The sequence below is a fragment of the Biomphalaria glabrata genome, chromosome 16 (genome assembly GCF_947242115.1).
Source record: "Biomphalaria glabrata chromosome 16, xgBioGlab47.1, whole genome shotgun sequence".
Classification (NCBI taxonomy): Eukaryota; Metazoa; Mollusca; class Gastropoda; family Planorbidae; genus Biomphalaria; species Biomphalaria glabrata.
In genome coordinates this window covers 12,264,858-12,278,119 of record NC_074726.1, presented here as the reverse complement: position 1 = coordinate 12,278,119, position 13,262 = coordinate 12,264,858, and the positions used below count along the sequence as shown (strand labels likewise).

General features: G+C 38.3%; 1 protein-coding gene across 4 annotated transcripts in view; it reads left to right on the top strand.

Moving 5' to 3' along the window:
• LOC106057284 (uncharacterized) overlaps positions 1-13,262 on the top strand; it is a 93,196-nt gene that overhangs the window by 24,736 nt on the left and 55,198 nt on the right. For 3 of the 4 annotated variants that reach the window (XM_056014142.1, XM_056014143.1, XM_056014141.1), the window contains exon 2: positions 3,867-5,749. In XM_056014142.1, coding sequence (XP_055870117.1) covers positions 4,146-5,749 — 1,604 coding nt within the window. In that variant the 5' untranslated portion in view covers positions 3,867-4,145. Of the gene's footprint in view, positions 1-3,775; positions 5,750-13,262 lie in introns of all 4 variants that reach the window. The other variant, XM_056014140.1, reaches the window with a different exon arrangement.

The window sequence follows — 13,262 nt, the reverse complement described above, 5'->3', positions numbered from 1 at the left end:
AACACATCACAATGAAAGTTTGTTTGTGTGGAGGCCTACAGCCTCAAAGGTGTTTCGGTCAGTGTTCGTAATTTCCCCTTTCCGGCTGATGCCATATCGTTCATGTCACGTGATTGAGATGTTATGCAGCGTTTGTGGCCGAGTTGTAATCCGCGTGGCTTTCGGGATTTTCAAAACAACTCTAAAGGCAGTGGCGTAGCTAGGGTGGGGGATGAGAGGGGAGAATTTGAAAATTCCCCCGGGCCCCCACTTGAGAAGGCCCTTAAATGAGGTTTTTTTTTATATAAAAAATTAAATAGTACGCAAAATGCAGGGGGCCCCCAAAGAGGTCAAGCCCCCCCCCCGGGCACACAAACGATGGAAAATTTATACCTACGCCCCTGTCTAATGGGTACCTGACAAACTCTGGGTTGGGTGCTTTGTCCAGTACTTGTGTATTGTGTATCTTGTACTTCCTGTATATATGTAACCTGTATGCTTCATTCATCGTTTCAACTCATATCGTCAATTTGTCAGTCTTTTAACCCGGAAGTGATTGCAAACACTTCCTTATATATTGTATGGTCAATTATCATTTACATGTTTTTGGTTGTTTGTATGTTGTCTTGTCAATCGTATGTTGTGCTGAATATTATAGGCCCTATGTTCCGTTATTTATCATATGTTGTGATTTCTGAGTAATTGCGAAATCATTAGCTATATTTATATCAAAGTCAAATCTTTCTATTTTTTGATACTTTTTTTTTCTTTTAAAATAAATTTCGACTATGAAAAATTAGTGGGTTTACATTTTTTTTTATGTTGCAAGATAGTAATGAAAGACAACAAAAAAAGAATAATAGTAATAACGAGCCTCCAGTTCTAGAACCTTAACAAATGGTAGATCTTTAGGCTCACCTTCGTCCTTATGGTATGGCCTTTGAATAAACTCTTCATTATAATTACGTGGAAACAATGTGTTAATCTCAGCCATTTAAACACAAAGCTGTTAACCCTTTTCATGTTTAGAATCGGGACTATGACACGAGCTCATTAAAACGCTCTTTATTTTATTACACATGAATTACAGTTACAGTTCTAGACTATCCTTTGGACTGATACTTAATATTCCCTTTGGATCGTCGCTACTCAACTAAAGAATTTCGGAGTAACACTGAAACATTATTGTACTAATCCCCCCTCCCCCACTTTTGTTGTTTGTTTTGTTACATGTAACTAGCAAAATATATAATAAACTAGTCGACCGGCGGCGTAGCATACGCCGCTATTTTGCAGGGCCGGTCTCAGGCCACTGCAACCTATGCGACCAAAGGATCCGCACTTTCATGGAACCCGCGCTAATTCAAGGTGTTTAAAATATTAAATTAAACCATTTTATAACTTAAAACATATTTCCTGTGCCTTCCTGTCGATTTACAAGGAGCTCATGGAAATCTCCCGAAATTGCAAAATATACGAAAAAGTCTTCAAATATACGGAAATATATTTTAAAAAAATGTCATTTTGGGATGTCATTCAATATGGAAAACGCCAATCCAAGGCGCTATTAATACAAACGTCATTATGCATTAGCCGTAATTGTGTAATCAGGTGAAAGAAGCTTCTCGCGACTCAAACTAATGAAGAATTACTTGAGGTCAACAATTCTCAAAGATAGATTGAAACATTCGGTAATTCTTGCTATTGAGCGAGATCTATGTAGGAAACAGAATTATTATGATATAATGTATGACTTTGCTACACGCAAGGCTCGTAAAGTAATTCTGTACGTAGTAAAGAATGAATAAAATGCATAGACGAATTTATTTTCTAATACAAACTCTTAAATTTCACTTATTGTCCGCTTCCCTACCCAAACTTGGCCCCGCGAAATCCGTTTCGAATAGGGCCCCAAAATGCTTAAGTCCGGCCCTGCTATTTTGTGTTTGTAAATGTTTGTTTTGTTGTAAAATGTTTTACATGTTTCGGATGTTCCTTCAGAGTTGAAGATAGTTTACTTCCTAGTCCAAACCTCCCACATGGGATGGGAGCGGGCAGGGTTTGACAGTCCAGGGCGCAGCCATCCGTAGCGAGCTGTGAAAACGTGTCCTCCCCCCCCCCCTCTTGTTTTTTTTTCGTGGGGTGAAATAAGAGAGTTATCTTTCCTTTACTTCTTGTTTGACCTGTTTAGGGAAGAAGAGAATTATATATATTTAGATGGGTTTAAAAAAAAGCTTATCTAAGGGAAAGAACTTCACGATTACTGCCATATGTCTCAATACTACAATAGTTATCTCCATTTTTCTATGTAGAACAAAATTAATTAAATACCACTTATTGATTAATTAACTATTGATATTTTTTTTTATTGATTCATGTTTTGTCATCAGCAATGAATAATTGTAAAAAATTTCGAATTGATCCGACAATGGGAAGTGGGGGAAGTAACGTGTACAAGATTTGTACCAGACAGTGAGAGAGTGAGTTGATAGAAGCTTTGTGTACAAACTAAAACAAAGCAGCTTTAGTACAACAGCAAGTCGTTTTAGCAAAGGCAAGGGTGACATTTTATTTTGTTCTAGACTGCCCACTTTTCTTATTTTGTGATAGATCTTACATTTAAGTTTTGGCATGTAGCAGTTTAGCTAAATGTTTAAAAAGTCTTGCCGTTATCGATACCAGAGCTGAACTGTGATTCAGCAAACACTTTTCTTCTTGTTACAAAATGGAGCACTATCTCATTTGATATGTACTGAAAAGTTCATTGTTTTTTCCTTCTTGGGCTATCTCGTTTCATGTTCTCGTTTTTTATTCTAGTTTTCTGTTCTCGTTTTACATTCTCGTTTCCTTTTTTCGTTTCATGTTCTCGTTCTCGTTTTATGTTCGCGTTCTCGTTTCATGTTCTCGTTTTAGTTTTTCGTTTTTTTTAAATTCCCGTTTCATGTTCTCGTTCTCGTTTCATGTTCTCGTTTCAATTTTTCGTGTTTTTTTTTTAATTCTCGTTTCATGTTATCTTTTTTTTTGTTCTCGTTTCATGTTGGAGGTCTCAACTTCAAGGTTTCAAATAAACTATCCGTATTTTTTTTATTTGAACTGTCCAGATTGGGCAGCTCTCTTTATAGTTTATTTTCTAATGTGGTATTCTCGGGTCAGAATCTTCTTCGTACTTCTTGATAACATATTCAGCTTTGAAAGACGTGGTCATCATTCTGTCGGGACGCTCCGCAAGGACATGTTTCGCTCATTCTAATTGTCATTTTTCGGTACATGAATATCATTCAAAAGTTCATTAAAATCGTAGCATGAGTAATTTTGTCCCGATTTTTGTTTGAATCTGAGGTTATAGATTTATATCATGATTTTCAGAATTTTGTTTATCTACAATGATATCATGAATACTTCTGAGTTTCGCAAATATTTTCTAAAATGTCGTCACCTAAACGGAGTTTGATAAATGTATAATTTTTTCGAATCTTTTTCTATGTTTTTTATAGAAATATTTATACAAATAAATAATAAAGCAATTTATATAGCTTCCAATCTGTAATGTGCTAATTCTGTTTTAATTTACATAACAAACACATTGAAATTATTCACTACTATTAACTCCCTACAAAAAATGAGTTTTCATTTTCTTCTTAAATATTTCAATTTACTCATCCTTGCAATCACTGGTATGGTGTTGAAGAGTGATGATCCTTAGAAAGAAAGGGCTTTTCTCAATTCTTTTAAACATTTCTTCATGCAGTTTAAGTTTTACCAATTTTAAATTACGAAATACTTACTTCTACTCAAGTAAAAGTTATTGGACCAAGCTAAGTCACACACAATTATTGTAGTCCACGGCTAGTTTCCTGTACTATGCCTTTTCAAAATTTCTTTTAAAGATCTTTCAGTGAAGATTCCTATTTCAAACACTCTGAACTAGATTTACCTTAACTCTTTAACTGCTGTTTGTTTGAAAAGAAAATGTGGACATTTGACTGAAAAAGGTTTTATCGGTGGTCAAAGTGTTAAGATTAAAACGCAGCTATGTAACACTGAATTTGAGTGACACTCCTAAGTTGGTATGCTGAGGCCAACCTCGACATTAAACATCGGGCGTGACTGCGAACCCGAACAAAACAAATTGCTAGATTTAGGCCGTGGTCAAGCTCCCAGTGGCCATGGCAGCGCAGAGAACGTCTGCGAGGTGGACTCTGGTTCAGTTCTCTGCATACTTTACCTTCGTCTTCACTTGCTGCATCGTGGCAGCTGTCGCCCTCGCCGGCGTGGTGGACGACGGAACAGCCGTGGCACCAGAAAATGCCAGGAAACAAGTCACCACCAACCTCGGCAGGTTTCAGACTTCCCCTCTTCACCAATCGTCCATCACGATACAAGCCAAAATCACTTATCTTCAAGCACGCACAAGCGGTCGCAGAAGGTTCACCAGAATGAGCTCATCTGGCCGGTCTCTTCCTTGGAGCATAAAACGTATTTTAGAACAAACGCGAAAAAAGCGTCAAAATACCATCGATTCCCAAAACCGCAATTGGATAAGTGTAGAAGGCACCAAAAATTCAAGGATTTATTCCTTAGATGACACACTCAAACAGACAGAGGAGATGAAGTATCCAAGTAGAGCAAAGACTAATTACCGAAACGTTTTTCAAGATTTGCTACACCTTATCAATACCTCCCTTTCGCGGAAACACTTTTTTCTTTCCAAGGCGAAAAATGAATTGACTGAATTGGGAAAACCACCCCAAGACAGTTTCGCAATGCTGAAAGAGTTTCTCGCCGATACACCCGTAACGTCGTTCTACGACGGAGCAGATCTACTGAAAGCAAGCGATACCCACGCTGATAATGTGTCGATAGTAGACGCCTTGCCGTCTTCTTCTCGCGCTTGGGTTGTTACAGACAACGCCTGGACCTCACAAAACCACTTTGTGCCCTTTTACGGGAAAGGCATCATGTATGCCAGCAACTCAACCCACACGAAACGGCACCCGAGGTCCGTGGATAATAACACCGACGAGGGCAAGTCGGAGGACCTTCTGCTGACCGAAGCCCTTCATCACATAGAGGATATCCGGTCCCAGGAGGCGCCCTGCGCTGAAACAGGGGAGAAAATCGTGCTGCTGAAAAACATGAAGCTGAATACCCAGCACTTCCATCGCTTCTTCGCCGACATCGTGAATAAGACGGTGCAAATGGCTAACACCATCAGTGACCTATTGCTCTTTTCGCATAACCCACCAGAATCTTACATGAATGTCTTCTACGCCATGACGCAAGCGCTCGTCGAGACTGGGCCGATGGTGCGGGGCTGCGCCATTGCGTTCAACATAAGCGAAGGCGCGACGGCATCCACTGCCGCCTCGGCGTCTCCGGCGAAACCGGACTCCCCGGCCCCCACTACTACGTCTGGGGCGCCCAAAAAGCCGCAGGTGGGATCGTTGTTTCCCTATTCATACAGGACCCGTGACGGGGAAGTTGTGGTCACGGATCTTTCCAAGATTTACCACTTTCACCGGACGGCCTGGTTCTCCTTCCACGCCAACAAATCCACCGAGGGTCTTATGAAACCCAGAAACAGAATCCTGACCAACAAGACCGATGTTGGATATCTGTCTCCTTACATCAGCAAGTGGACCTCAGCTGTCTCTGTCTCTCCAGAGGACGGCTTTTGGGCTGTGCCATACTACGACTGCCAGTTGAAGAACTGGGTCATTCAGTATTCAGTACCATTTTACCAACAAAACGGAAGTGTCCCGGAATTCAAGTGAGTACCTGTGCAGTATTACCATTTTGTCCAGCACCTTTCAGTTTGATTTGTTTCACTTTCTAGATTCGTATCATTTTAGTTTCGCTCTTTTCTTTCATCATATTCTGTTACGAAACACGCAGTTTAAAACTGTGGCCTTAGCAGTATTTTATTTGATAGCATTTGAATGTTGAACATATTTTATTTGACTACTTTTTGTGTGTATTTTATTTTGTTACACCATACGAAATTGTTAGTGGTGTGTTTCATTTTTATTTCAATAGGTTTACTATTAAAAACTTGTTTTATGGTTCAAGAGCTATGTACTGTAACTACAGATTAAGAACTATCAAATTTGACAGTGATTAGTTAAAAAAAAGTTCCCACTTTTAGCAAAATACTAAATCTATATAAGTTAAGGCTTATGCGTAAAATTATTGATCCATTAGTCGATTAGTTGCTAGGTATTCGAAGAAAAAAATACAAAAGTTATCTCCTGTAAATAAATGCAGAATAGTACTCTATGGCATCAACCAGTTCACCATTTAGATAATCATTACTACAGTTTTTAATCTGTTGATCGATCAGCGAGTCGTGCATTCGGTGTATTGATTAACTCTACTTATTGATGTATGGCTTTTCTAAAAAAAATATAGATACATTTATCCATCCATCTATTCATCAATCAATCAATCAATTTTACTCTCTCTCTCTCTCTCTCTCTCTCTCTCTCTCAGTCTCTCTCAATATGACCTATGTTCAAAGCAAATGTTACGAGTCCTTCGTATTTCACGGGCCTCGATGATCTAACAGTGACGAATGTGTTGTCTGATGAGAAAGGTGGGGGGGGGGGGGGGACGATGTCAGTTCTCTTTATATCGTCTGCGTCTTTCTTCGATAGTGGCTATTTCTTTTGGACTTTCTTTTCTTCTATTTGTTTGACCATTATATATTTCCAGTCCATGGCTAGGCTCAGATGGGGCTCTACATACATGGCAGATCATACGGGGCTTTGATAGTGTGAGAGGTATTGGAGAGATAACGTTAGGTCGAACAGGGAGTCTCTAAACAGAGAAAGAAGAAGCCCTGAAACGGACGATAAAGTACTAAGAATGAGAGGACTTGGAAAGAAAGCGCTGATTAGATAGAGTTTCTCTTCTGAACGGAGACATGGGAACTCCTGAAAAACACTGTTACCTTGTTGGTCCGTGCTGCAAGAGACTTGAGTCTCAGTATGGAGCCTTAGGTACACGGACACTTACACATTTTTGTCTGCTTAGGAGAGAGAAATACTCATTGAACACCTACAGATCACAAAATTTGCTAAATGAAATGCAGGAGTCAATGATTAATGTGCTGATATTTCTAACAGCTTAAAAAAAAAAGAAAAATTCTCTCCGCAGTGTAAACATCACTTTGCGAAGTTATAAAGTCTTGTAGCATTCTTCAAAAGACAATGCCAATGCCTCCAATTTAATAGCGTTTGCATTACTGTAATGCTACCAAACTATTTACCTACGTCAACCAACTTACCTGTTAACGCCGGTATAAGAGCTTGCCTTCAAGTTTAACGACTAATATTAAAAAGCGTTTGCCTTTTGCAATGCTACCAAAACTAGTTACCAACGTCAACCAACTCACTTGTTAACTTCAATATAAGAGCCTGCATTCTAGTTTTACTCGATCCAGAAAAAATATGACATCGAGTTGACCATGCAAGACTTACATACATATTCTGGCTTAGATACAATTCGCTCAACTTATAAACATATTGCATTACAATCAGAAATAACAAATAACTCAAGTAGACATTGGGAACTTTGTTATATTACAAACCTGTTCGATGAGTAGACTATAACTAGATCTCTATAAAGCACGTTAAAGGTGACCTTTGTCTAGATTCGCCTACGTAGTGGACTGAATTTCGTAATGACACTATTCCATCAATCATAGCGCAGGACAATCAGAACGAGGGCACATTCAGAATGAGGCTACATTCACATCTTTAACTTGTGAACACCAGAAGAATACATTAAATATGCACTTTTATTTAAGTATGTGTTGAAATGGGTTTATTTTGGTATTTTCATTTAGTGGGGTAGGAAGTAAAATTAGAACAATTGTCTTTTTTTTTTGACATTAGAGATTTCCATTTATGGCGGAAAAAAACTATAATTAGCTGTTTTGTGTATCCGGTGTGCAGAAAAAAAAGGAGTGCTGATCCAATCAAAAAAAGTTATATGGCGATTTGCACTTTTTATCTCTGCAGAATGAACTTTCCGAAGTTCTTTCTTTGGTAGCATTTTTTCCCCTTTCATTTAAATGGTTACATTAAAGTTCATTATAGCAGTGGTTCTCGGGTCCACAGAATGATGAAAATTACATACAATTAAAAGAGCCAATTTATCCGATGGGATAATTTTGTGTACTAATCAACCTGCCCTTCACTACTTTTTTAAAATTTCTATTCTGTGTCGACCTTATATTTGAAGACAGTCTTCACTTGGATATTCCCAACTGGGTGTTGAAATATCCGCAAACGAGGAACTTAAACCAATTTTTGAAAAAGGATACCACTAATTCCGGTTACAAAACATATTCTAATTATATATTCATTATGGGTAATAGTACAGAATTCGCTGACTTCTTAGTACAGAATTCGCTGACTTCTTATTTGGTAAAATGTGGATTCATTGCCGATATGAACCTTATCAAAAATAAAGGAAACTGACTAGAAAATAGCGCTCGTGGAGATTTGCGGTTGCTACTCATACACATTTAGCTGGACATAAAATTAGATAATTTCACAAAGTCTCAACATCATCCAACGCATTATTTTTTTTTTATTTTATTTTAAACACAATTATAAAATCAATAAACACTCTTTTAACAAAATGTTTTTTTTTTTTTTTTTTTTTACATTTCTAACTTATGTACTATGCATTTATGTAGCTTTTTCATTAGGGGGCTCGTGGGAAAGTTTTGACAATATAAAGGGTCCACAAGTCTAAAAAGTTTGAGAACCTCTGCTATATTTCGTTTTAACATTTCTTAGTTTATCGTGAACATTTCCAATTGTGAACAATGTCAATTCCTTAGCGGCCTAGCCCTCTACTGCCTGATGCACCGTTTCAAAACGTGGTGGTAATCTTACACTGTAACTGAAACAACTCATTGCATTCTTTAGATCCACGATGCCCAACAACTTTGGCCCTGAGGTCCTATAAATTCCCGACACAAGTGTCATGGGCATAAAATAAAATCGTCGGGTCCAATCCTCTGTATTTGCTTTATGAATTGTATGCAGACGTTTTGAAGGGCTGGAAACCTCCGCGTCTAGGGGCCGGATTTGACCCGCAGGCCGTAGTTTGGTAAGCATTGATTTAGTTAATGGCCACTCTGTCATCTTCAAACACTGGCCGCTGGGGTATGCGCAATGTCGGCTCTTCAAAGCTTGTAAAGACAAACTGCAAATATAACTAATTAATAACTTCCTTGTCATCACCCTGAGAGCTTTGGTGAGTCTCTCAGGTGACTTAAGAGATTGTAGAAGGTTATGCTCCCCTGCCCAGTTGGATCCCATGATCTGGCAGTCAAGCCTGGGCAACGTCACGAATTAGCCTACTTCAAAATCACACCCTTTTTCTCCCCCTTTTCTCTCTGTACTGAACTTAAACTTTGATTCCTACCTTACAATTCTCTGTTACGTTGGAGCTGGCTAGATTATTATTGGACTTGCGTTTCCTTAATGAAGCAGCATATCTTCTAGAGTCTGTAAATTTCTAACCCTGTATTTGGAAACAAAAGGGCAGAAATAACAGAAGACAAAATGCTAGTCAAAACAAAATGTATGAACGAAATGGTCAGTGCAATAAAGAAGAAATTCAAACACAAAAACTAGATGCAAGTGCGGGGAGGGGATGTCTATTGAAATGGTATCTATAAACAGAGGCGTCGCTAGTGTAGCTGTCAATGAGAGTGGGATGTCTATTGACATCACCCTCTGGTGGGTGTCACAGGGTGCGGTCCTCACCCTAGTGACGACACTGCTGATGAGCCAAGGATACAAACAATATTTAGTAACATCATTTTGAGGGAACCTAAAAAATAATTTAATTTTGTTACAAAGCTTACATCCACTCACTTTGTGTCTTGTTCAACATTTGAATACGTTATTTATTCTCGGATCAAGGTGAAATTGTGCACAACTAATCATTGACGTAGACAATAAATGAATCATTAATGAAAAGTAAAATAGTTAGTTCATTAATTACTGATTACATTTCGTTTGATGCCAACTCGGGAAATTAATCCTTCAGTATTCACATATCTAGTTAAATATGTCGGGTTTTGTCCTCTTAATTAACTGTACACGTTATTTCTCTCACAACCTTCTCGGATCAAGTTGAATCTTTAAAATATTATTTATTGTACCTAACAAAACATGACTCAATTTAAAAGTTAACCAACTAGTCAATTAATTTTTTTGTTATTAATTATTTTGTTTGATCTATCTATCTATCTATCTATCTATCTATCTATCTATCTATCTATCTATCTATCTATCTATCTATCTATCTATCTATCTATCTATCTATCTATCTATCTATCTATCTATCTATCTATCTATCTATCTATCTACCTTTTAATCAATCAATCAAACAATCGATCTCTCTCACTCTTTCTCGATATATATCTATACTTCGTGTTACAACAGCAACTACAGACGTCTCTCTGACAACAGCAACAGCACTATAACAACTTTGCTCTTTTTAGAGTGCACTCTTTCGCCCCCCCTCACCCCCTTTTACCTTAAACACAAGCACTTAAAACTTCTAACCCAGGCGGGAAAACTGTTTCCACAAACACCTGCAGAGTGCTGGGGCGCCCCACATTTCAAACATGTAGAAATACTCCCCCTACCTCTCGCATATATATATATATAAATATATCTACCTATACACACACGCGCGGCTTCCCTCAGCTCTGCTCGCCCTCCCCCCTCCCCTCTTCTTTCTTACTACTTTTCTCACCTGGCCAGCACGCGCGGCCCTGTTCCTCGACTCGTTGAGTGCTCATCACCTGTTCATCACAGACTAACGAAGCCGTGCTGAGGGCGAGAGCGAGCTGTGTAGCTAACACACACACAGAGAAATGCTCACGCATCTGTGCTACACGGGGCCGTAGGAGTACAAACGTTTTTTCAACTACAAAGGCTGTCACGATGTGTGATTGTATTCCCTCTGTTACTTACAAGGAACCGTTTGGGAGAGAGAGGAGAGGGATTGTGAAAGCAAACTAAGAGAGAGAGAGAGTGTGAGAGAAAGCGGGTAAGAAGGGAGGAGGGGGAGAAATAGAGAAAGTAAAGAGAGAAGAGATGAAGAGGGGGAATGAAACAGAGGGTAGGGAGAACGAGTGAGATAGAATACAGAAATGGTTGAAAAGAGGTGGAGAGAAAGGGAGAAGGAGAGATGGGGGGATGAAAGGGTAAGAGGGAGGGAAAAGAGAAAAGTAAGGAGTGAGAGAAGGAGAGAAAAAAAAGGAGGAAAAATAAGAAAAGGAAAGGGGGGGATGGTAGAAAAAAAAAAGGAAATGCGAGGGGTAATGGCGACAGAATAAAAAAGAAAGCATTCCTTGGTGTTTTAAATTCCTCATCATTTCATCTTGTCGTAAAGTTACTATGGCAGGAAATGAGGGCAACAACAAAAGTATGTCAACACATTTATACATGTCTACGTGTAGTTTCTACGTTTGAATCAGTGGTCAAACTAGTAACATTTATACATGTCTACGTGTAGTTTCTACGTTTGAATCAGTGGTCAAACTAGTAACATTTATACATTTCTACGTGTAGTTTCTAACGTTTGAATCAGTGGTCAAACTAGTAACATTTAATACATGTCTACGTGTAGTTTTATACGTTTGAATCAGTGGTCAAACTAGTAACATTTATACATGTCTACGTGTAGTTTATACGTTTGAATCAGTGATCAAACTAGTAACATTTATACATGTCTACGTGTAGTTTCTACGTTTGAATCAGTGGTCAAACTAGTAACATTTAATACATGTCTACGTGTAGTTTTATACGTTTGAATCAGTGGTCAAACTAGTAACATTTATACATGTCTAGGTGTAGTTTTGTACGTTTGAATCAGTGATCAAACTAGTAACATTTATACATGTCTACGTGTAGTTTCTACGTTTGAATCAGTGGTCAAACTAGTAACATTTATACATATCTACGTGTAGTTTCTACGTTTGAATCAGTGGTCACACTAGTAACATTTAATACATGTCTACGTTTAGTTTTATACGTTTGAATCAGTGGTCAAACTAGTAACACTTATACATGTCTACGTGTAGTTTTGTACGTTTGAATCAGTGGTCAAACTAGTAACATTTATACATGTCTACGTGTAGTTTGTACGTTTGAATCAGTGGTCAAACTAGTAACATTTATACATGTCTACGTGTAGTTTATACGTTTGAATCAGTGGTCAAACTAGTAACATTTAATACATGTCTACGTGTAGTTTTATACGTTTGAATCAGTGGTCAAACTAGTAACATTTATACATGTCTACGTGTAGTTTTGTACGTTTGAATCAGTTGTCAAACTAGTAACATTTAAGTCTACGTGTAGTCTTATACGTTTGAATCAGTGGTCAAACTAGTAACATTTATACATGTCTACGTGTAGTTTATACGTTTGAATCAGTGGTCAAACTAGTAACATTTAATACATGTCTACGTGTAGTTTTATACGTTTGAATCAGTGGTCAAACTAGTAACATTTATACATGTCTACGTGTAGTTTTGTACGTTTGAATCAGTGGTCAAACTAGTAACATTGCTTCTTTTAATTTCTTTTTTACTTTATGGAGGCTCGCTGGACTCAATGTGGCACATGTTTAACTAAAATATTATTTACTAGATACTGCATTGGTTTTAAATTAGTTGTAAAAGGATTTGTTTTCAGGTTAGTCATACATGTTGCATTACAAGACAATGACTCCGTAGTTGGAGGGCCCCTGAGCTCGACTGTTATTGCTATTGTTAGCTGCCTTTTACCTTTACCTGTACCTTAGTCTGTTGGACCGTTGGGGCACCAAGCATGACTTGACGACTGTCTTTCTCCATTCCTCCTGTCTTTTGCCTTGTTTAAAACTTCTTTCAATGGTAGGCCCGTCCATTCTTTTATGTTGTCCTCCCATCGCTTTCTCTTTCTGCCTCTCTTCTTTTTCCCTGGTACTGTTTCCTGAAGGAATGTCTTAGCGAGCCCCGTAGATCTTGTAATATGGCCATAGATTTTAAGCTTGCATTTTTTTTTACAATAGTTAGCAGGTCATCATGGGGTCCGATCGCTGCAGTAACCCTGTCTCTAGTCTCTTGGTTTGTGATGCGGTCTTTGAATGTTAGCTGCGTTTGAATCAAAACAATTGCTAAGGGATATTTACATCAGCGTGACTTGGTTATCTGGATCACACGTATCTACCTTTTGGTCAACATGGCTCGAACACCTTACACA